Source organism: Littorina saxatilis, linkage group LG8 (assembly GCF_037325665.1).
Source record: "Littorina saxatilis isolate snail1 linkage group LG8, US_GU_Lsax_2.0, whole genome shotgun sequence".
Classification (NCBI taxonomy): Eukaryota; Metazoa; Mollusca; class Gastropoda; order Littorinimorpha; family Littorinidae; genus Littorina; species Littorina saxatilis.
In genome coordinates this window covers 38538969-38561468 of record NC_090252.1, presented here as the reverse complement: position 1 = coordinate 38561468, position 22500 = coordinate 38538969, and the positions used below count along the sequence as shown (strand labels likewise).

At 38.8% G+C, this 22500-nt stretch overlaps 1 protein-coding gene across 1 annotated transcript in view; it reads right to left on the bottom strand.

The window, feature by feature from the left end:
- Nucleotides 1-22500, bottom strand: part of LOC138973469 (streptococcal hemagglutinin-like) — a gene marked incomplete in the record, with an annotated part of 24297 nt that overhangs the window by 811 nt on the left and 986 nt on the right. The window contains 2 exon segments of the mRNA XM_070346186.1: nucleotides 1-969; nucleotides 2782-2943. The exon segment at nucleotides 1-969 is cut by the window's left edge and continues 811 nt beyond it. Of these exon segments, the coding sequence (XP_070202287.1) occupies nucleotides 1-969; nucleotides 2782-2943 (1131 nt within the window).

Genomic DNA, 22500 nt, shown 5'->3' with positions numbered 1-22500 from the left:
TTGCTTCTAGAGGAGAGGCGATAGGATGTAGGTAATCATCAGGGAGGGTGTTCAATGTTTTCTTGGAGAGAGTCACGGTATTCTCGTATAGTGTCCCTTCACACTTTGATGCAGTGCAGCTGTTCATGGCAGATAGACCTGCAGTCTTGGCTGCAGGTGTAGGTGTAGCTACCTCATCAGCAGAGGCGATGGGGTGCAGATAATCATCAGGCAAAGTGTTGTCATGCTCTCGTGGTATCGGCATGGTGTTTTCACATGGTGGTTCGGACGTTGAGCTGGTGGTCATCGTAAGGGCTGGACGTGAAGAACGAACCGTGACAGTATCTGTATCTGCTTCTTCTGCAGATGTGCCTGGATGATTGTCATGTACTGTGTTATTTGATAAAGAGAATGCGACAGCAGCCGGCTGAGCGGTGCAGAAAAGGCGATCTGATGCTGGAGAAGCCTCTGTAGAATGTAAGTTGGTGACTGGATCAGGCAATGTCGACAAGGTGTTTTCATACGGTGGCTCAGACCTCAGGGAGGCAGCTGAAGATAAGGAGTCTACTGTTGTGCTATCCGTCGTTGCTTCCACAGCAGAGAAGCTGGAAAGCAGATGATCGTCAGAAGTACTGTTTTCTGACAAGTTAATGGCGACAGACGCATTTTGATCGTTGGATGAAGTGCTGTTTGACACTGGAAAAGCAACGACACTCGGTGGGATGTTGTCTGGCTCTGGAAATGTCGGTGTCATGTTTTCATATGGTGGTTCAGATCTCGCCATGCTGGTTGTTATTGGAGCAGAAGGCCAGGAATGTACGGTGACACAATCCGCCGAGATTTCCAGCGCAGAAGTGCAGAAATGACGATCGTCATCAAGTTCACTGCTCTCTGACGAAGGAAATGCAATAGCAGCAAGGTGCTCGTTGGCGAAAGTGCTGTCTGACACTGATGAAGAATTCGATGACGCCACGATACTGTCTGAAGGAGCTAGAAAAAAAATATACATGATGCTATAGCAACAGAAGACATTAGAGTTAACTCAGAATTGTAATAATACGCTGACTTGTTTGATTCTTCAGCATTATCAGCATGCAAAATTTCAACAGAGCAGGTCAGCGTGGCATTCTAAGAGGGTGAGCCCGCGCGTCTGCTTGTGACGTAATGTGGTATGAATGGAGCGAGAGAGATGGAGAGTGAGGGAGGGAGAGAGAGAGAGAGAGAGAGAGAGAGAGAGAGAGAGAGAGAGAGAGAGAGAGAGAGAGAGAGAGAGAGAGAGAGTGAGAGAGAGAGATTTGTTTTAATATTGTCGCCCTAATCTTGACTATCATGAGTGGACTATTTGAGCCTCGATATTTTATTTATGTTCTTACGTTTTATGTTGTTTATTCTAATGCTGTATACACCACACCTGAGTTTCTCCTCGTTGAGATAATAAAGTGTTCTATGTCGAGTGCTGCATGACTTGCTAATCTGTGCTCCCATCCATGCACCAACTGTTATGACATGGTTATGAACTTTTCAGGTGGAGCTGCAGTTGTACTCTACAGCAAACGGGTTGGTTGTCCAATGAGCCAAGGACCCATTTTTGTCGTACTACACGAGGAAGAATGTTATACTTAGTTAGAAAATGGGATGCTCTTAAACTGGCACCATTATTTTGTGAAACGATGAGTGCAAAATTTAAGCATCTGATTTGAGTCCTCATGATCAGTCTGACGCTTTAATAATGACTTCCACAATATTGTAATGATTTTAACACAAGGAAGAAAACCTAACATTGTATTTTCTTATCTAGCAACAATGACTATTTTGTCTTTGCTTACAATCGTCCGGCTATCAATTTTCTATTGTGTCTATATGTTTCACCACGTAGACTTCCACAATGCATCGGTACACACATTCTGAAGATGCACATACAACTAATTAAAACAATCAAACTTAATTGTACATACAATCAATCAATCAATATGAGGCTTATATCGCGCGTATTCCGTGGGTACAGTTCTAAGCGCAGGGATTTATTTTTTTATTTGTTTTATTTTTATTTTATGCAATTTATATCGCGCACATATTCAAGGCGCAGGGATTTATTTATGCCGTGTGAGATGGAATTTTTTTTACACAATACATCACGCATTCACATCGGCCAGCAGATCGCAGCCATTTCGGCGCATATCCTACTTTTCACGGCCCATTATTCCAAGTCACACGGGTATTTTGGTGGACATTTTTATCTATGCCTATACAATTTTGCCAGGAAAGACCCTTTTGTCAATCGTGGGATCTTTAACGTGCACACCCCAATGTAGTGTACACGAAGGGACCTCGGTTTTTCGTCTCATCCGAAAGACTAGCACTTGAACCCACCACCTGGGTTAGGAAAGGGGGGAGAAAATTGCTAACGCCCTGACCCAGGGTCGAACTCGCAACCTCTCGCTTCCGAGCGCAAGTGCGTTACCACTCGGCCACCCATTTCTACTTATACTTGGTTAACTGGACAAGATGATGCTACAGTCTGTAAAATGGCATTCATGGGGTTGTTTTCTTCTACAAAATGTGACGTTGAAAGGTACACACGTTCAACTGCTGTTGCTACAAAATACAGAAATATAACAACAAACATATTTACTTTGAAAATGCTTGGCAATCGGTCGAAAATAAATGGTAATCGTCAGTGAGTTTTAAAGATACACACATTCAAAAATCGTTACTAATTGCTCATTTCATATGCAAGCACCTGTCGAACATGTGGGTTTGATGTTTTGTTCACAAAGATATGGCAATCAACCGTATTCTTACTTGCATCTTCTTCGTCGGGGATCTCAGAATAGATGTGGTCATGCACACTGATGAAGGAATCTCGGTGGTTCTGTGGTGCAGACTGTACGTGGAACATCACGGCGTCTGGTGCTCGACGTCTGAACATGTGAGGGGTGGGAGGCGGAAAATGTCTTGATGTAGAGCCTGTCATTAGCATTGTATTATTTAAAATGTGATATGATATTGCAAAAGACAAAGTTTGATTTGGATTACAATGTCCAGAAGTATACATCGGCACCAAGTTATGTCTTGATACAACGTGTTGAAGTTGGTAATATGGTATGTGCTATTCCTTATCCAAAAACCTAATACATGTACGAGTATAATTAAAAGGTGGGCATATAGGTGCTATTTCCTTAAGCTAAATTAAATGCTATCTGGTTGCTGGGCCAGGTACAACCAGTACATTCCTCTGATTTGTATGCATTGTTTATTCGGTTCAAAAACATTTGTTGAGGCCAGTGCAGTGAAAGAGACGTCTTTCACGCTGATGGACCAGAAACCCTTTTAAGGTCCAGCTTTGTTCCATTGTCGGTAGCGGATCACCACCTACGGGCAACGCAGTAACCTGCCGGTCATCATAACCAGCGAAATATGGACCGATTGCCGAAATAGGGGTGTGTGACAGTATCCAATCACAACCCCTGAGTTTCCCGACGGCGTCTGATAGATGACGTCTGAACGTTCATGGGATAGGAAGTAGAAAGCCTGTATCAGCATAATATTCAGTCGAGATAAATAGATTAGTCAAGACCCAGCGGAGGGATATCATAGAAACACTCAAGCCTCTTAAGTATGATTTTTGTACTTTGCTTTTCTTCTTATTTTAACTTTCTATATCCACCGCCCCCCCCCCCCCCTCTCTCTCTTTTTTTCTCTTTCTGCCTCTCTCTCTCTCTCTCTCTCTTTTTTTTCTCTTTCTGCCTCTCTCTCTCTCTCTCTCTGCCTTCTCTCTCTCTCTATCTCAATCTCTCTCTCTCACACACACAAACACACACACACACACACACACACACATACACACACTGGCACACACACACACACACACACTCACACACTAGCACACACACACACACACGCACACACACACACCCGCTCGGCTTTTTGTCCCCTCTGCCTCACTGATTTGGTTTTGTGTTTATTTCGTCATTATTTTGTTAGTAAATAGTGAACATTGCTTCAATGCCGAAGCAAAAAACATCATTATTGGTTGTAATTTGCTACCAATTTTAAAACCCGAATATCGTATTACATAGTAATTTTGACAGCAGTTCAAATGTGTACATTAACCAGTTCCATTCAGCAGACTTTCAGGTCTTTGTGACTGATTTCTGGCCAGGAATTCATCACGCTTTCTATTGTTCATTCGTTTCCTGTGACATCAGCAAACCAGCAAAGTGTGTGTGTGTGTGTGTGTGTGTGTGTGTGTGTGTGTGTGTGTGTGTGTGTGTGTGTGTGTGTGTGTGTGTGTGTGTGTGTGTGTGTGTGTGTGCCTTTGGTTATGTCGGTTTTTGTTGTTGTTGATGAGTACGTAACAAAATGTAGTCAGTATAATTATATACGTTTGCACCATACCTCATCTCCCGTGAAATATCAACAGAGTTCGAAGTTTCAGTTTGTCAATCTGTATAGTATGATTTGTTTTCAAATACGTTTTGTCTTTCTTTCCTTGTCCTGGTTTGTTTACAGATCATCGTCATTTTTTAATCTCGGAAGATCTAACTAGTGTTCTGAGCATCGCCTAAGTAGACATCAACAAGCATATGTACATACTTGAATGATCTTGCCGTTGTCTATCTTTTGCGATATCGTGTCCATTTCCACATCGCAACATTATTGAATATTTGTACCAGTTTCAAGTTGTCTGATTCAAACTAGATGTTGAATGACACAGAAATAAAACGATTTCTTCGTGAACTTCAATTTTGTTTGAGTAATATATCAGGTGTACGATACATCTACACAGTTATGTGTGTGTGTGTGTGTGTGTGTGTGTGTGTGTGTGTGTGTGTGTGTGTGTGTGTGTGTGTGTGTGTGTGTGTGTGTATGTGTGTGTGTGTGTGTGTGTGTGTGTGTGTGTGTGTGTGTGTGTGTGTGTATGTGTGTTTGTTCTTGAACATAACTACACCCATGTGTTTATGAGTTACATAATTATATATATATGCATGTTTCCTTTCACAAAATAAGACACAACATCAAAAATGAATACAGATTTGATCTGCAAGGAGGAAATATCAAACCAACCCACACCCCAAACCTAAAGCAGCTCATGACAAACTTTTGGTACACACTTTGCAAAATAATACTCTAATTTATAACCAGCTGCATTACACGCTGCCAACAGAGAGAGAACAAGTCGCGTAAGGCAAAATTACAACATTTAGTCAATCTGTCGAACCCACAGAATACAAGAAACTAAGTCCATCTCACGATGAACACGAGCCGAAATCATATGCACTCGACTTATGAAATAGAAAGAAATCAAATACGACGAAGAGAAGAAAAAGTTTGAAAGTACCATTGAACTTCCATGTCGGCGTGTGGCTGAGCTTAAAATAGGAATGTTGTTGCAATCTGTTAGGCACTTTCCCTTTTGACAGGTAGTTTTTGCATGTACAGCAAAACACGGCCTTTTTTACAAATCCTAAAGACTGTCGGAAACTTCGCATGCTCTCTTGTGAACGCCATGTGAAACATTGATTCTGAAACAAAAATCTATGGCATGAATGACAATGGAAAGACGGTCTCTCTCTGATTCCAAGTTCATAATGACAGTTATGAAGTGCTGAATTTAGAAAATCTGTAGATGAAGTAAAATCATTTGAATGTTGGCTTGTTGAAACTTCATAACAAACAGCCACCTCGTCTATATCATTATCTGAAAGAATGCAAACTTCCTTTGAAACACCAACATTTGTCATGGAAAACTTCTGTTTCTGTCATCTTTGATTTCATTTGACAACTTGGACTGATGGCATCTTCCAGAGATATATCCATTACTTTCAACTTGCGCCTCTTTGTATTCCTGTAAGCCTGCCACTTATTTATAAAAAGAAACGTTTGATACTTTTACCAAACAGTTAGTATAATGCACGCTCTACCTGTATTCGTCTTTAAATTCTGCAAGACTGAAGCGAAAGAGGTCTGTCTCAGTTTTGTCGTCAGTTTGTTGTGTACATTTACACACGCACAACGAACAACACATGCACAGGCCCGGGGGAAGCTCTCCTTTCTTATGTCCGACCATAGACGTATACATGTAGTTTACATGTTTATTAGTCATCTATTTGATTGATTACGTGTATGATATGACGGAGAGTCGCATCGGTTTGATGCCGTGAACCCAACCGTGGCTGTGGCTGTCGTTTGAAGTAGCCTACTTCTTTATAAAGATTTATTTACATTCTACTTCTGACCAAGGCATGTTTGCTACCTACTGAATCCTTGTTGCGTGTAGTTTTACGTGGCACGTTGCCCAAACTTGTATTCTTGAGGAGCATAAAATAAAACGTGTTACAAAGTTATCTCAAAACTCTGCAGTGACTGCTCGCGCAGCCTCCACAGACAGCTTTCGAGCACTGCAGTGTTTTCAGTCACGAGAATAAAACAGCTTCGTCAATCCACGCGGCAAGGAAGTCGCTCAATTTTTGCGTGCAACACGAAGTAAACAGACATGCAAGAACAGCGACGGGTTCAAGTTTAGGTCGCTCCACAAGAAAAATTCCTGCCGATGTTCGCCTGTTTAAAGGCCAACATCCACAAGAATTTTTCTCCTGGAGCGACCTAAACTTGAACCCGAGGCAGTTCGCCAAAAAGAACCGCCGATCACGAGAAAAGCGTGCGTATCGCATGCGAGACGATTTGCAAGCCAGCGGGTGGGGATTTGGTCTCGGCAAAGAAACAAACAATGCAGTGTTTGATCTCGGTGAGACTGAAAGAGAGACAGAGAGCACGAGAGAGAGCGACAGGGACACAGTGATTCAAGGCGCACAACTCTAGTAAAGTTGTCGTAGCACGTCGGTCCGCCTATGGCCAAAGTGATCCGGTTTCGATTCCCGGCATGTGTAGTCTATGTTTTTTGTGTGTGTGTTTTTTTTTTATTCTTGTTTACTATTGTTTATTATGAACGTTTTAATGTTTTATTTTACTCTAATAATTTTTTTAATTGTGTAAAATAAATAAAAACAAATTTTTTTTTAAATCCACGTGCACAAGACACAAACTTTCATAATGGGGGAGCGAGCCAGTCTGAAGAGTACTCGGGTCCAATGCCAGCGTTTTTACATTTAGTCAAGTTTTGACTAAATGTTTTAACGTAGAGGGGGGAATCGAGACGAGGGTCGTGGTGTATGTGTGTGTGTGTGTGTGTGTGTGTGTCTGTGTGTCTGTGTGTCTGTGCGTGTGTGTGTGTGTAGAGCGATTCAGACTAAACTACTGGACCGATCTTTATGAAATTTGACATGAGAGTTCCTGGGTATGATATTCCCATACTTTTTTTCATTTTTTTGAAAAATGTCTTTGGTGACGTCATATCCGGCTTTTCGTGAAAGTTGAGGCGGCACTGTCACGCTCTCATTTTTCAACCAAATTGGTTGAAATTTTGGCCAAGCAATCGTCGACGAAGGCCGGGGTTTGGTATTGCATTTCAGCTTGGTGGCTTAAAAATTAATTTATGACTTTGGTCACTAAAAATCTGAAAATTGTAAAAAAAAATCATTTTTTTCTAAAACGATCCACATTTACGTTCATCTTATTCTCCATCATTTGCTGATTCCAAAAACATATAAATATGTTATATTTGGATTAAAAACAAGCTCTGAAAATTAAATATATAAACATTATTATCAAAATTAAATTTTTGAAATCAATTTAAAAACACTTTCATCTTATTCCTTGTCGGTTCCTGATTCCAAAAACATATAGATATGATATGTTTGGATTAAAAACACGCTCAGAAAGTTAAAACAAAGAGAGGTACAGAAAAGCGTGCTATCCTTCTGAGCGCAACTGCTACCCCGCTCTTCTTGTCAACTTGATTTCACTGTCTTTGCCGTGAGCGGGTGACTGACGATGCTACGAGTATACGGAGAGAAAGGGGGAATGTACGTTCTGGCTCACCGATTCCGACAGACCCTAAATATTAACGCAAAATAGGCTTCTGGACTAAACTTTTACTAAAATGAAACATGCGACAAAATCAGAAAATTACTGCATAAATCCATACAAAAAAAATACAGTAAAGTAAGGTTGTTTTGAACCAATCCCGGGTCTGTCGGAATCAGTAACCCAGAACGTACATTCTCCCTTTCTCTTATACAACATTCTTAAGCTCAATACGCTCTCTCATTTACAAACTTTACTTCATATGTTCTTTCACTGTTAGAATTATATCTGATACATGCAATGTGACTGTCTAAACGAATAGTTAACTCTTTACAAGTGATTCTATTTTTACTTTTTCTTCCCGTCCTATTTGAATCCCCTTTTTTAAAAACTGCTTTTTCAGATCTTCTATATCGATTGGCTTGTTATATTCAGCTCGTGTTTTTGTTTGAATACTTGCTTTCTTACTTTTGTAGTCATCAAAGTCTGTTTGTATCTGTTTGAATTCTTCGTCAGAAACTTTTGAATCTTCAAGTGCTTTACTGATAGACAGTTTTAGGCTAGACAATTTTGATGATGCAAGAGTGGAAATGGATTCGTGTTTTTCAAGCTTTTTCACAATTTTTTTCATTATAGCTGATGCTATAAATGATAAACCACCAACTGCTGCTGCGACACCACCTAGGATTAGAGAAACTGGAGTCCCTACTCCGGTAGCTAACAGAATTGTTCCCGTTACACCTGCAGCTGATGCAAGGATAGTAGAACCAGTGCTGGCATTAGAAAGGCTGTTGTAAGTTGTTGAGTACTTACGTCTAGCGCGAGAATATTTTTCTAATTCATCTTCTAGTTGTTTTTGTATATTACTAATGTGTGCCAGTCTGAATTGTTGACTTTCTGCTGCACTTTCATCAATATTAGGATAAAGCTTCACACTGCTAGTCATCTTTTTAATGCAAAATATAAAATATTTATCTTAATTCTCACTGGCCAGTGTTTCTGCTAAGCTTTGAAGCTGTTCATTGCTTAACACCTTATCTGTATAGTAGAAAGCAATCAAATCAAGATAAGTAAGATTAATACTTCTTATTTCTGTTAAATTATTTATATCTGCGTTAACAACAACATTTTGGTTTGACGTCTGTTTCTTTATTGTGTTAGAATCCTTTTGAACAGCAATAAATACTCTGACTTCTTCAACATTTAATGGTCTCCAGTTGAGATTTATTCCTCTCATTAGAACAGTGTTTGTGGTTTCTTCCCTTTTCCTGACAACTATATCAAATATCATAGTTGCATTCTGCCCTATTGGAAGCTTGGGTATAAAATCGACAATGGTGTCAGCGTCCTTTTCAACACTTTGTTTTCTGTGAATGAGATAGTTGTTCTTATGGAAAGGTTTAACTGCAACTTCTCCCCTGCTGTTAATCGCAGGAACAAGGCTAACAATTAGTGGTTTAGCATTGATTGACTTACGGAATGTGTCGTCTTTTCCAACAAGAGTGTATGGACTCACAAATTCAAACTTCATTTCCCAGTCAATCTTTTTTATAACAGGACTAAGTACCCATTTTTTATTCTGATGTTTCCACATGTAGAATGTGTCATCGACAATTGGATCAGGTACATTAACATCACGGATTTGACCTAGTTTGAGGAATCTTGGTTTCTTTTCATCGTCGATTTCCTTTCTCTTGTAATGACCAGTGTCTGTAAACTCGAATGCATACACTGCACCAACTTCAGCATTGCTCTCAAAGTCGATAGCGTCTGCTAAATCTTTCAACTCTATAGTTGAACATGCAACAGGATAAGCTATTGTAGGTCCACTCGACATTTTAATACTCAATATTTTATGGAACTATTTCCAATGTAATGTTAAACAAACAATCAACTGGTTGTCCACTTTGATTTTTCAGATCAATGTGTAGGAATTCATGACACCCTTCCTCCAAGTCCTTGAACTGAAGTGTCTTAAATGTTGGCACGTGCATTTTACAAAAAGAGGCATCACTCGGTGGAAGAATCCTAAGCAGATCAGAACGCTGATCATTAAACAGATTATAGGATGTGTTAAGCTCTCTCATGTGAACAAACAGTACACTGTTAACATCCATGTCAATGGGACGTGTTCCCTTGTATATTTTTGTAATTCCAAGCATATCAAGGAGTTTGGTTGGAAACTCAACGTTTACTTCTCTAGTTTTGGGCATAGTAAGAGTAGCAATGAGACTTGCATGATTTAAACTCGCTGTAATACCTACTGGAGCAAACAATTCTTTCTCTAAAGTGCAGAAGTCATAGTAACCATCTTCTACAGAATGTGTTTTACCATTAATTCTAACCCAGTTGTTAGCCTTTTTTTTACTGATATTATACCAAGTAACCTTGTACATAATTTCATGCAGTGCAACTTTCATTCCTCCATTTTGATTGTTGATAGGGGTTGCAAGTTTAACTGGCACACTAGTCTTCACATTTGTTAGTGTGATAAACATTTTTTATTCAACAACAAAAATGATTCAGTATAAATTCAACAAAGACGTTAAATACAAAACTGGACCATATTACAATCCAAAGACTATTTCTTTCCATGAGTTGGACTTTGCTGTAACAGAAACAGAATCCATTCGCGTTAAAGTGCCTGACCCATTCCATTCTTACCTAAATCCCCCAATCAAAAATGATAGTGTTCCAAAGATGTGGAACTCTCACCCAATTCAGTTCTATCAGAATCAGTTAAACTTTGCAATATTCTGTGCAACCACAGGATGTGGAGTGTCCTATGCAGACCACATGAATAATTCAAACTTACTGACAAAGTGTGTGTACACATTTCACGTTTACTATCAGTGCAGGAGAATCTTGTCTGAACTTCAGGCACCAATGCCGCATGAAAAGAGCTGGAACCCATTCAACAATAGGATAAACATGAAAGTGTATGAGCGTCTCTGCAATGAATTCAATATAGATTTTAAGACCGACTTTAGGCAAAAGCAAGACAAAAACCATGGCATGGGAACACTATATTTATGGGGTGTCCACAGGAGGTATAATTTTGATTACTGGCCAGGTCATACATCTTTTTCTTCAAATGTGCAGGTACAGTTAGGATCAATAGAACAAGAGCACCACAATGCATGGACTACTTTTATATTAGACACCGGCAAAGGTTTCACTGGATCAGGTGTTGAAAGGATCAATGAATCTATCCGAACATATGCGTGGTGCTTGCTAGGCTCGCAGGCACAGACACGATCAAACATAATGAGAACAAGCACAGGGTTTGGTGCACAGAAACAGTTGTTATCAAATTTAGAAGATGTCATAAACTCTGCAGTTGATCTGCCTTCCAGCATCAAAAGGTATCAAGACTCTCTCCGTTATGCAAGATCAAAAGTTGACTTTGCTGTTGGTAACGGCCTTTACATGTTACCTTCTGATCTCCAGCTGCAGATTGGAACAATAACAAATTATAACAATGAAATCATTATTGCTAGTGACACCCAGCCGCTTGGAAAGGGTGAAGAACTGAATTCAGAAATCAGAACGATGTTACAGCCATATCACAATGAACAGAAACAAAGCGTGACAAGTGAAGATCACGCTGCAGGTGAAGATCATTCTGTCACTAGTGATGATCAAGCTGTTAGTATTAGTGATGATCATGAATCGCAGAAGACTGCTCTAGTAATTGGTGGAGTGGGTGTAGGCTTACTTTTGCTTTATTCTCGTTAGCAGAACACCTGCAATTAAAACTATTAGAGTCCAGAGATGTTCAGCCATGAAACCAACAACTTTACCTGCAAAAGATAACAGCCAGCTAACAATTGAACCAATGATTCCTGGAAGTGCATCCAAAGCTTTTGCTGCTAGTTTCTTTAATAGTTCTGCAATGTGTTTGAGTTGTTTCTTTACCCATCCCGGATCAGATGGAGGTGAAGGTGAAGGTGGAGGTGGAGGTGTGACAGTGCCACCTGTGAGTGTTAACACTAATGTGCTTATTGCAAATCCTAACGCAGTTAGTATACTAGCTATTGTGATTCCCTGCTCTCTGAAAAGCGTTCTAATTCTTTCAGCAAGAGTTGTGTCTTCGTAAAGGATTCTTTGAATTGTATTTTTTATTCTGCTGACCTGTGTTCTCAGTTGTTCTCTATTGTTACTTAGAACTTCTAACCTTATGGCTTTCTCCTCCTGCAAATCTTTTAAACGCTTAGAAATTCTGTTTTTTACTTCTTGTTCTAGGTTCAAATCATCAGCATCAGCAAGTTTTTGTTTCTCTTTGTTTATATCTTCATCCAGCTGACCTAGTTTTGACAGATTATTTGCTATTTCACCTCTGATGGTTTGTAGTGATTGATTAAGGGCTTCTATTTCTCTCATAGGTAATAGTTCATGTGGAGTCTTCAGTGAAGTTTCCTCAGAAAAAGAAGTCTCTATCTCTTGTATAAGTTGATCAGCCTCATCTGCAAGTTTATTAAGATCTTGCAATGGAACAGATTCTATTTGAGTAGCAGTTGGTAGTCCTAGTTCTGCTTGTTGAAGTAAGGAAACAACATGGGAAGATGATGACCGTGTGCTAGGCACAATATCTAATTGCCTAAGTCGATTAGCAGTAAGTTTTTGTTTTAGTGAAACTTTTGATAGAAACTTAGCAGGATTAGATTTATATGTAAGTTGGACTTTTTCTCCTTTATCGCTAGTTGTATATAAATGATTTGCTTCCATTTTGAACTGGTTTGGATCTAAAACATCAGGTTCTTCTCCTAAACTTTTGTAGAAATCTCTAACTTTACCTTCCAGAAGTTCATGTCGTGCCACCTCATAATGCAGTGAATGATGGTAGGGAACCAAAGGGATTGCTTCGCTCATGTCGTCCGCTGGCTCAAATAAATCTTCAAATCCACCTTCTGCCATTTGTAACTTATTTTTTATTTTGAAAATAAAAAAAGATGGCACAATCGTTCGGTTCTGTTCTTGATCCTTACAGAAGGCTGAAAGAACCTCTCGGGGTAAAAGGAATAAGGCAAACAGTTATAGTCACAAATAATCCTTCTACTATTGATCAGAATGAAATACTTACTGTTAGGTTTCCTAATCTAGGTAAGAACGATGTTATTGTACCAGGCACTGTAAGACTATCATTCAAATTAGAATTAGAATCTGGCTCAGATGCAAATAGGACTTTGGCTTATAATGTAGGAAGAGCAATTGTGAGGAAGATTACTGTCAAACTGGAAGGGCGGGAAGTGATGTCATTGAATAATGCAGATGTTTTTTTAGTTTACGCAGATAATTGGTTGACTGACAATGAAAAGAAAAACAGAGTGTTTCAAGGGATTCAGTCAGACAATGGGATAAAAGTTAGAATAGGAGCCGGAGATAAAGCTGACAACAAAAAAGATAACGCTGTCAATGTTGCTTTTGGAAACAAATTTTGTATTCCACTTGACTTTGAACTCATAAATTCACATCCTCCCTTCTATCAAGGAGCATTGCGTGACAGGCTGTCATACGACCTGACTTTCAATAGTTATGATCGTGTTATGCTTTCACAAGACCCGGAAGCAAAGTATAAGGTGTCTGGAATTTCTTTAGAGTTTGATGTTGTAAACCATCCTGAACTGGCTAGACTTATAGAAAATCAGTACAGTTCTAAGCTGCCTATCTATTATGAAAGAGTGTTGAATCACAGTACACTCTCAAAAAGCCAGGCTGATCCAATCTGGAACATTAACTTGAATACACCAGCTAGGTCAATGAAGGGAATACTTATGTTGTTTGAGGAACCAAAAGATTCATATGAAAGGCAAATAGAAAAGTTTTACAATCCACTAATCAATAGAGTATATTGCACAATTGAAGGGCAGCCAAACCAAATATTTGCATCTGGCATGCTGCCATACCAACACTATGATGAAGCAAGAAAGTACTTTACTGGAGGAAGATTGAAAGACCCAACATCTGATCTTGTGGCTAAAGATCTACATTTACACGGTGTTGGCGTAGAAGATTTCTTGACAAATAAATATGCGTTATGGCTGGATCTTAGAACAACTGACGACAACAAACTGCATGGAAGTGGAAGGCGAATTGAAAACGGATCAGAAGGAATCACAATACAAATTGAAAAGGAAGTAGGGAGTAGTAGTAAATCAGTTAAGATCTACGTGTTTGTTGTGTCAGATGCGCAGTTAAACATCTCTGAAAGCAGATTACAGGATATTGTTTATTGAACGTGTTAAAATGAAGTATCTAGATTTTCTTCCAAAAGATCCACACTGTTCTTTGATTTGTGGGGCAACAGGTTGCGGCAAAACAAGATATGTTTTGGATTTATTACAGACTGTTTACATAAATCACTTTGAACACATAGTCATATTCTGTCCAACCATAAAGCATAACAGAACATACAAGGAGAGAAAATTCATATGGTCTGATCAAAATATATTTATTGTAAATCCTTCTGATCGTCTAAATGTTTGCTTGGAGCATTATTTCGATCTTTTTCAGAACACACCAACACTGTTTATTATTGATGACTGTGCAGCAGAACGTGACATTGTTAGAAAGAAAAGTGCACTAGCAAAGCTTGCATTCAGTGGACGACATGCATTAATATCAGTTTGGATATTAACACAAAAATACAATGCAGTTCTGAAAGACTTTAGAGAGCAACTCAAAACAATAACATTGTTCTATTCAAAGGACCGTGACAGTTTTGAAGAGTGTCTTCGAGAAAATGATGTCATTGAAAACAAACAGGAGAGAGAAAGAATAAAGAATAATCTGAAATCTTCTAAGCACTCGAAACTGGTTTTAAAAACTGATCAACCAGTTCAGTATGTATGTTTGTAGAAATCCTTGCTAAGTTCTTGTCAAGTTCTTACTCAAGTTCTTACCAAGTTCTTGTCAATTTCTTACTCAAGTTCTTGTCAAGTTCTTACTCAAGTTCTTACTAAGTTCTTACTCAAGTTCTTGTTAAGTTCTTGTTAAGTTCCTACCTAAGTTCTTACTCAAGTTCCTACCTAAGTTCTTGTCAAGTTCTTACTAAGTTCTTGTTAAGTTTTTACTCAAGTTCTTGTTAAGTTCCTACCTAAGTTCTTACTCAAGTTCCTACCTAAGTTCTTGTTAAGTTCCTACCTAAGTTCTTACTCAAGTTTAATTACTAGATTTTAATTTTATTCTGCATCAAAATAAAATGAACTGTGATGAATTGCTGATGCAGACTGCTACAGATATTGAAATCTGTGACAGTAGGACTATACCTGATAAAAAAGAAAGATTGTATTCACTTGCTGTTTGTGGAAAAACAAAACACTACCTTGGGCGGCAGTTAACTGTGGAAGAAGTACAACATCTTTCCTCAGAAGATATAGAAAAGTATCATGGACGGTATGAATCAGTGCTTGGTTCTAAGATGGTTAGAAGTATTGGACAGACTGTTATAGGTTTGTACACAAAGATTTTTGGACATTTTACACCTCTCGACTCGGAGGAAGACTTAACACATGATCTAACTCATGACCCTGTTGTTTCCAAGTCCCTCGAATCTCTTGCCTGTGACCTGTATTATCGATTTGGTGCTTTATTAGTACCATTTGTTGCTGGATTAATTACTTTCAAACACATTAATTTTCAGAATAAAAAAGATGACGGATCAGTTGAAGCAGACAGTGGAGCAGACGAAAATACCAGAAGTGAACACAGTGACAAAGAAACCTGGTAGAGTAGAAGCAGGAAAAAAACTAGCCGAATGGAACAGACAAAAAAAGTTAAATCAAAAGGCAAAGCAGAACATTATGTCTGAAGTTGAGCAGACACCAAACATTCCTGAAGTGACTAAGGTCACACAAACTGATCAAGAATTAAAATCTTCATTTCTATCATACAGAAAAGTAGCTGTAGCAGCTGTTGTTGGAGGAGGTGGATACTTGCTTTACAAACTTTGGCAAGGCAAATATAAAGTGTCAGAAAGACCAAAATCAGAAACACCAAAATCAGAAACACCAAAACCAACAAACAAAGCAGTACAAACAATAAAAAAGCCCACAGTAGTACCTGCAGTGGATTCATTTCATATGGAATAATTTTAATATTTTAATTTTGATAACATAAAAATGAGTTCTGAAAAGACAATAGTTAATCTAGTTTATCACGCTGCAGTGATTGGAGGCTTGAGTGTAGGTTACACAATGCTGGGTAAAAGTCTCCTCAGAATGAAACCAGCCGACTTGGGAAAGTTAGACTTCGAAGACGGTGCTAAACTAATTGGTGTTGTGACAGCTTCCTTTGCAACAAAAGACTTCCTGGTGAAGCAAGGAATTATTCCAGAAAATATAAACATGTAAGACAATAAAATGGCTAGCTTGGTTATGATGGTGGGAGGTGCGATTGTAAATGCGCTTGCATTTTCTGGCAGCAACTATTTGTTTTCTAAACTGCAAAATGGTGAAGAGAGGGAAAGGCACAACAAAGCCATGGAACAACTGGCGAAAGCACAGGATGAATACGAGAAGAAACGAATTGCGCAGTTAGACTTTATGAATGATAAACTCAGGCAGCAAGGACATGCAAACAAAACCTTTGCCAATGTTGATGCAGCCATTCAAGAATACTATCTTGTAACTGGAAAGAAAATGAAGACAAGTGCTCCTCCAAAACTGGGTGACTTTTATCAGCCTTCAGAAGAGCAGAAGGTGGGCGAGATTGTTTTCATTGTTATTGGTATGGCTGTTGTTTACTTTATTGCGCGTGCTGTCAAATCTTAATATTCTGTCATTTAAAAAACCATGAGTGATGCTTTGTTATCTAAAATATATTATTCCCCAAAAGGATACTGGAAAGGAAGAACTGCTATTGACAAGCTCAGTGACGCAGCAGGTGTTTCTCAAGATACAGCAAAGAAATGGTTGTCAAAGCAGGCAGTTTGGCAGATCTATTTACCTGCACCAAGAAAAATTACACGACCACACTTTGTTAACATTAAACCGAATGACACTCATCAAATAGACCTGCTGTATTTACCGCATGACACAGTCAGAAGGAAGAAATATAAGTATGCACTGACTGTAGTTGATGTTGCAACAAGATACAAAGATGCTGAACCGTTGACAGAGAAAAGTGCTATAGCTACAGCTGTTGCCCTGCAAGAAATTTACAGACGTGGACCACTAAAGTATCCCAGAATGATTCAGTGCGATGATGGTAAGGAGTTTAAAGGAGCTGTCAACCAGCTTCTGTTAAAACATCATGTTACAGTGAAGAGAGGTATTCCAGGAAACCACAGGTCACAGGCTATTGTTGAGAGCTTTAACAAACAGTTGGCAGAAAAACTGTTTTCATATCAGTACCATCAGGAATTTTTGGACACAGAAAGTAAATTGCGTAACACTGAATGGGTCAAAAGATTACCATCAGTACTTAGAGCAATGAATCTGGAGGTATTTAAAGCTACAGGGTTAAGACCAGTTGATGCAATCAAACAGAAAACAATACCTGTTGCTCCAAAGTCAACAACACCAGTGGCATTACTACCTTTCAATCAGAAAGTCAGATATTTATATGCACCCGGTGAAGCTGAGGGTGACAGCAGGAAGCGTGCAACGGATCCAATCTGGAGTATTGACATTCATGAAATCAAGAGAGTAGTAGAGACAAATCCACCTATATATTACTTGAGAGAACCAGCACCGCAAAGAGCCTTTGTAAAAGAGGAATTACAATTAGTTCCACGTGGTACAAATGTTAAATGATTTTTTATTTCAGATTTTATAGTGTTAACAAAAATGGAAGCAACTTCATTTTTTTAATTTATATTTTTATTTTGAGTTATAAAATCAAACTCACAGCGATGGAAGACTCTGTATTAGAATCTTTATCGACAGTATTTGACACCGTTGAATTACAAGTAACGGATCCTCAAAATGTGCAGTCCAGTGTGCAAGACGCCATTGAACAAATTCCAAACAATTTGTTGATTGAACCTCCAGTAAAAGTGCAGATAGTCAGTTTAATAAAATACAAAACAGTCAGTGATGAGGTGCTAGAAGTTCATGTTTCAACCAGACAACTAGCACTTAATTCTATGGCAGAATTGAATGGAAACTGGGCAGATGAAATGATGAAACGGTTTGAGCAAGCTGCAGAGGATGCAAAGATGAAAGGATCCGGATGGTCAGAAGGTGAAATTCTAAAAATAGAATTGAAGCTAAGTAAATTTGCCCCCATCAGAGGTAGAAGTTACATACCTTTACCTCCTGCTCTTGTCAAAAAACGTGCTGTGCTGAACATAAAGAATGATGATGACAAATGTTTTATGTGGTGTGTTCTGGCAAGACTGTACAGTGTAAAGAAAAATGCAGAAAGAGTGTCTAACTATCATGCATACAGAAATAAACTAAACTTTACTGGTATTGAATTTCCTGTCAGCATTACAAGCATTGACAAATTTGAACAGCAAAACAAACCCATCACCGTAAATGTTTACACGTGGGATGAGGAAGATGAACTGAAACCAGTCAGAATATCAAAGAACTCACCAACGATTGGTGATTGTGATACTAACCATGTTGACATGTTACTAATGACTGATGGTGTAAAATATCATTACACTTTGATTCGTACAATGAGTAGACTGATGGCGAGCACAAGCAATCACAATAGTAAACAAGACTTTTGTAGGCGATGTCTCTTGCGTATTCCATCAATTCATGCAGCACTTATACACAAGCAACATTGTAAGAGCGTTGATGATGCGGTTGTGAAGTTAACAACACCGCCGCCAGACAGCAAAGTGTATTTTAAGAATGTATGCAAACTACAGAAAAGTCCTTATGTTGTTTATGCTGACTTTGAATCTATCATTGTGCCATATGAAGGACCTTTACCAAAAGACCTACCTAAAACAGTAACTCTAAGTAATCATCAAGTCTGTTCATATGCATTTATTGTTGTTAGTTCAGATGGTAAACATTCTAAACCGCAATTGTACAGAGGACCTAATGCAGCAAAGAACTTCTTACAGCAAATGAACCAAGTGCGAAATGACTGCTCCAAACAACTGAATCTTTCAGACATTGTTATGAAACCTGAAGACCAAGAACAGTTTAACTCTACCACACAGTGTTGGATATGCGAACAAAGTCTAACACCAAACACAGACAATCCAATAGTAAGAGATCATGATCATGTAAGTGGGCAGTTCCGAGGAGCAGCACACAGCAAATGTAATCTACAATTAAAGTGTGATCCTAAGACTTGGAAGCTTCCAATCTTCTTCCATAACTTGCGCGGTTATGATTCACATCTGATCATGCAGGCAGTAACTGATGAATACAAAGCAAGATGCATTGCGCAGTCTTCAGAAAAGTACATGGCCTTTACTCTGAATAGTTTACACTTCTACGATTCTGCTCAACATCTGATGGGAACACTTGAGTCTTTATCTTCATCACTAACTGCTTTCCCAATCACATGTAAGTACTTTGACAGTGACTTAGTTAGAAAGGGAGTCTATCCATATGAATACATGGATTCGTGGGAGAGGTTTGATGAAGATGAGTTACCACCAAAGGATGCTTACTTCTCACGGCTGAAGGGTAAAGGTATAAGTGACGAAGACTATGAACACGCTAAGACTGCATGGAATAAATTAGGATGTAATACAATGGGTGATTATCATGATCAATATTTGTTGGCTGATGTTTGTTTACTTGCAGATATATTTGAGAATTACAGAAGAACATGTATGAAGCACTACAATCTAGATCCTTCACATTACATATCTGCACCAGGCATGAGCTGGGATGCATTTCTTAGATTTACAGGAGTAAAGATTGACTTGCTATCAGATCTACCTACACTTCAGATGATTGAAAATGGACTACGTGGAGGAATCAGTATGGCTTCACACAATTACTGCAAAGCCAACAACAAATACTTGGACGACTTTGATCCTATGAAACCTTCTAATTACATCATGTATCTAGATGCAAACAATTTGTATGGTTGGGCAATGTGTCAGACGCTTCCACTTCGGAACTTTAAGATCTATTCAGGACCATTTTCACAATGTGTTGTGCTGACAATATTAAAAGCAGGCCCAGACAGTCGAAAGGGATGGATACTAGAAGTTGACTTAGACTATCCACTATCACTTCATGATCTACATAATGATTATCCTTTAGCGGCTGAGAGGTTAAAAGTAAACCCAAGAGAACCTCCAAAGCTGGTGCCCAATCTGTTTCACAAAAAGAAGTATGTGTGTCACTACAGACTGTTACAGTTTTACATTAGACATGGATTAATTTTGAAGGCTGTTCATCGTATAATTTTATTTGATCAAGAACAGTTTATGAAACCTTACATCATGAAAAACACAGAACTGAGAACCAAAGCCGCTGATGCATCAGAGAAAGACTTTTTTAAACTGATGAACAACAGTTGCTTTGGTAAGACAATGGAAAACCCACACAAGAGAAAGGATGTTAGACTTGTTACAAGAGAAAATGAGGCCATCAAGCTGACATCCAAACCACAGTATCAAGACTTTAAATACTTTCATGAACAGCTGTATGGTATCTTAATGAAAAAACTTGTAGTCAAGCTTGACAAACCAGTATTCATAGGCTTTACTGTGCTAGAGTTGTCAAAACTGTTGATGCTTGAGTTTTTGTATGATTATTTGAAACCAAGATATCCCAAATCGAGAGTACTTTACACAGACACAGATTCATTCTTACTTGACATTCCAGCGGATGACATTTACAAAGATCTAGAAGCTGAAAGTCCTGCAGTAAAAGGAAAAGATTCTTTTTATGACACTTGCGACTACCCTAAAGAATCACCATTGCACTCAAATGTTAACAAGAAGGTTATTGGAAAGATGAAAGATGAAATGAATGGGAAGATAATTAAGGAGTATGTTGGATTGCGTGCAAAGATGTACAGTGTTGCAAGTGAGAAAGGGTAGTTAAAAAAGCAAAGGGTGTAAGCAAACAGGTTGTAAAGTCGAGCATATCGCATGATAACTACAAGGAAGCACTGTTTCAGAAGCGAGTGTTTCACCATGACAACCCTAAGATCAGTTCCGCGCTTCATCAGATCAACACAACTATTGTAAACAAGAAATCTTTAGATGCTAATGACACAAAGCGCGTTTATTCATCACCAGAATATTCTTATGCAATTGGACACTGGAGAACAAACGGCTCCAAATAGTCTGAGTGTGTAATAAGAATTTTTGTCAATCGGGAAAACCCGCTATGACAGCTTTGTTTTGACTGCAGCGGGGAAAGGACGTTGCTTGCGTTGGGAAGTGTTTGTGAAAGGGGGAGTAGGCTTTGTTGAGTTTCAAAGCAGCCACCAAGTACACTTATCAAAAGCTTGAATAAAATAAACAAGTCATTTAATAAGTTAACACTCGGCGGCCGCCCGAAGGCAGCCTAAAATGAAGCGTAGTGAAGCGTAGTGAAGCGTAGTGAAGCGAAGCGTTGAAACAGAGTGAAGCAAAACAATAACACAGCTGAAGCAGGGTGTTGAAGCGATGATTAAGAACAGCCAAAGCAGGCAGGCCAGCAAACCGTACATGCATGATCGTTACTATATTTGAATCACGTCATTACTATTTTTGAAACGTACATGCATGTCGTTACTATATTTAGAATCACGTCATTACTATTTTGAACCGTACTGCAGATCGTTACTATATTTAGATCACGTCATTACTATTTTTGAAAACCGTACATCATGATCGTTACTATATTTTAGAACCTTGTCTAACAGTTCAGGCGCAGTGTGATACTTCTGTTGTTGCGCACAAAACACTGTAATCTAAGACTGGGACTGTTTGGAGCTCTGATGTGACAGGAATATGCGGCGTTTCTGACCAGTATCTCTGTACTCTTCGATCTGGAGCATCTCTTCGATTGGTTTAAGTTTGCCCTGATAAAACTGATTGGCAAACCAACATGGTAAATCGCGGAAATGCATAAAGCGATCTAGCAACGGCGCGTAGTCTACGCGCATGAACATCGAATAACCAGTTTTTGCTTCACATTCCAGCCCACGTTTCTTTCATTCTCCCTTCTTTTCTTTGCTTCTCCTGCCATTGGTTTGCACTATCAAAAACTGTCCAAACTGAATGTAAATTAAGATTTGTTGTGCGTCCTGTCTTTGGATTTCTCATCCCTTTTTGCAGTCTTTCCACAATATCTTTTCATTTTCTGCTTGAGCAAATAAGCATTTGTGAAAGCTTCGTGATTAGCATGGCTAACATCTGCTTGGTTTGAAACGAGATAGTGATGTAACTCATTTGGCTTTGGGGTTCTACTCTCTTTTTCTTTCCGTTTTTTCTTTGAACAAATCTTTATCTTCCTTTTTGGTTTTTTGGCAGTCTCTTAATCCTTCTGTTTTAGCCTTAACTCTATTAGGCCATCTGCTCAAATATTTTCTATTCTCTTCTAGTACATGCTGTTTCTTCTTCTGTCCAAATTCTGATGGTGTTTGGCGCTGGTAGTGGGACATTACCAGCTTGTTCCATGTCAGGTATAATTAAAGTTGTTGACCGCCTAGAATAATCTAACAATTCTTTGA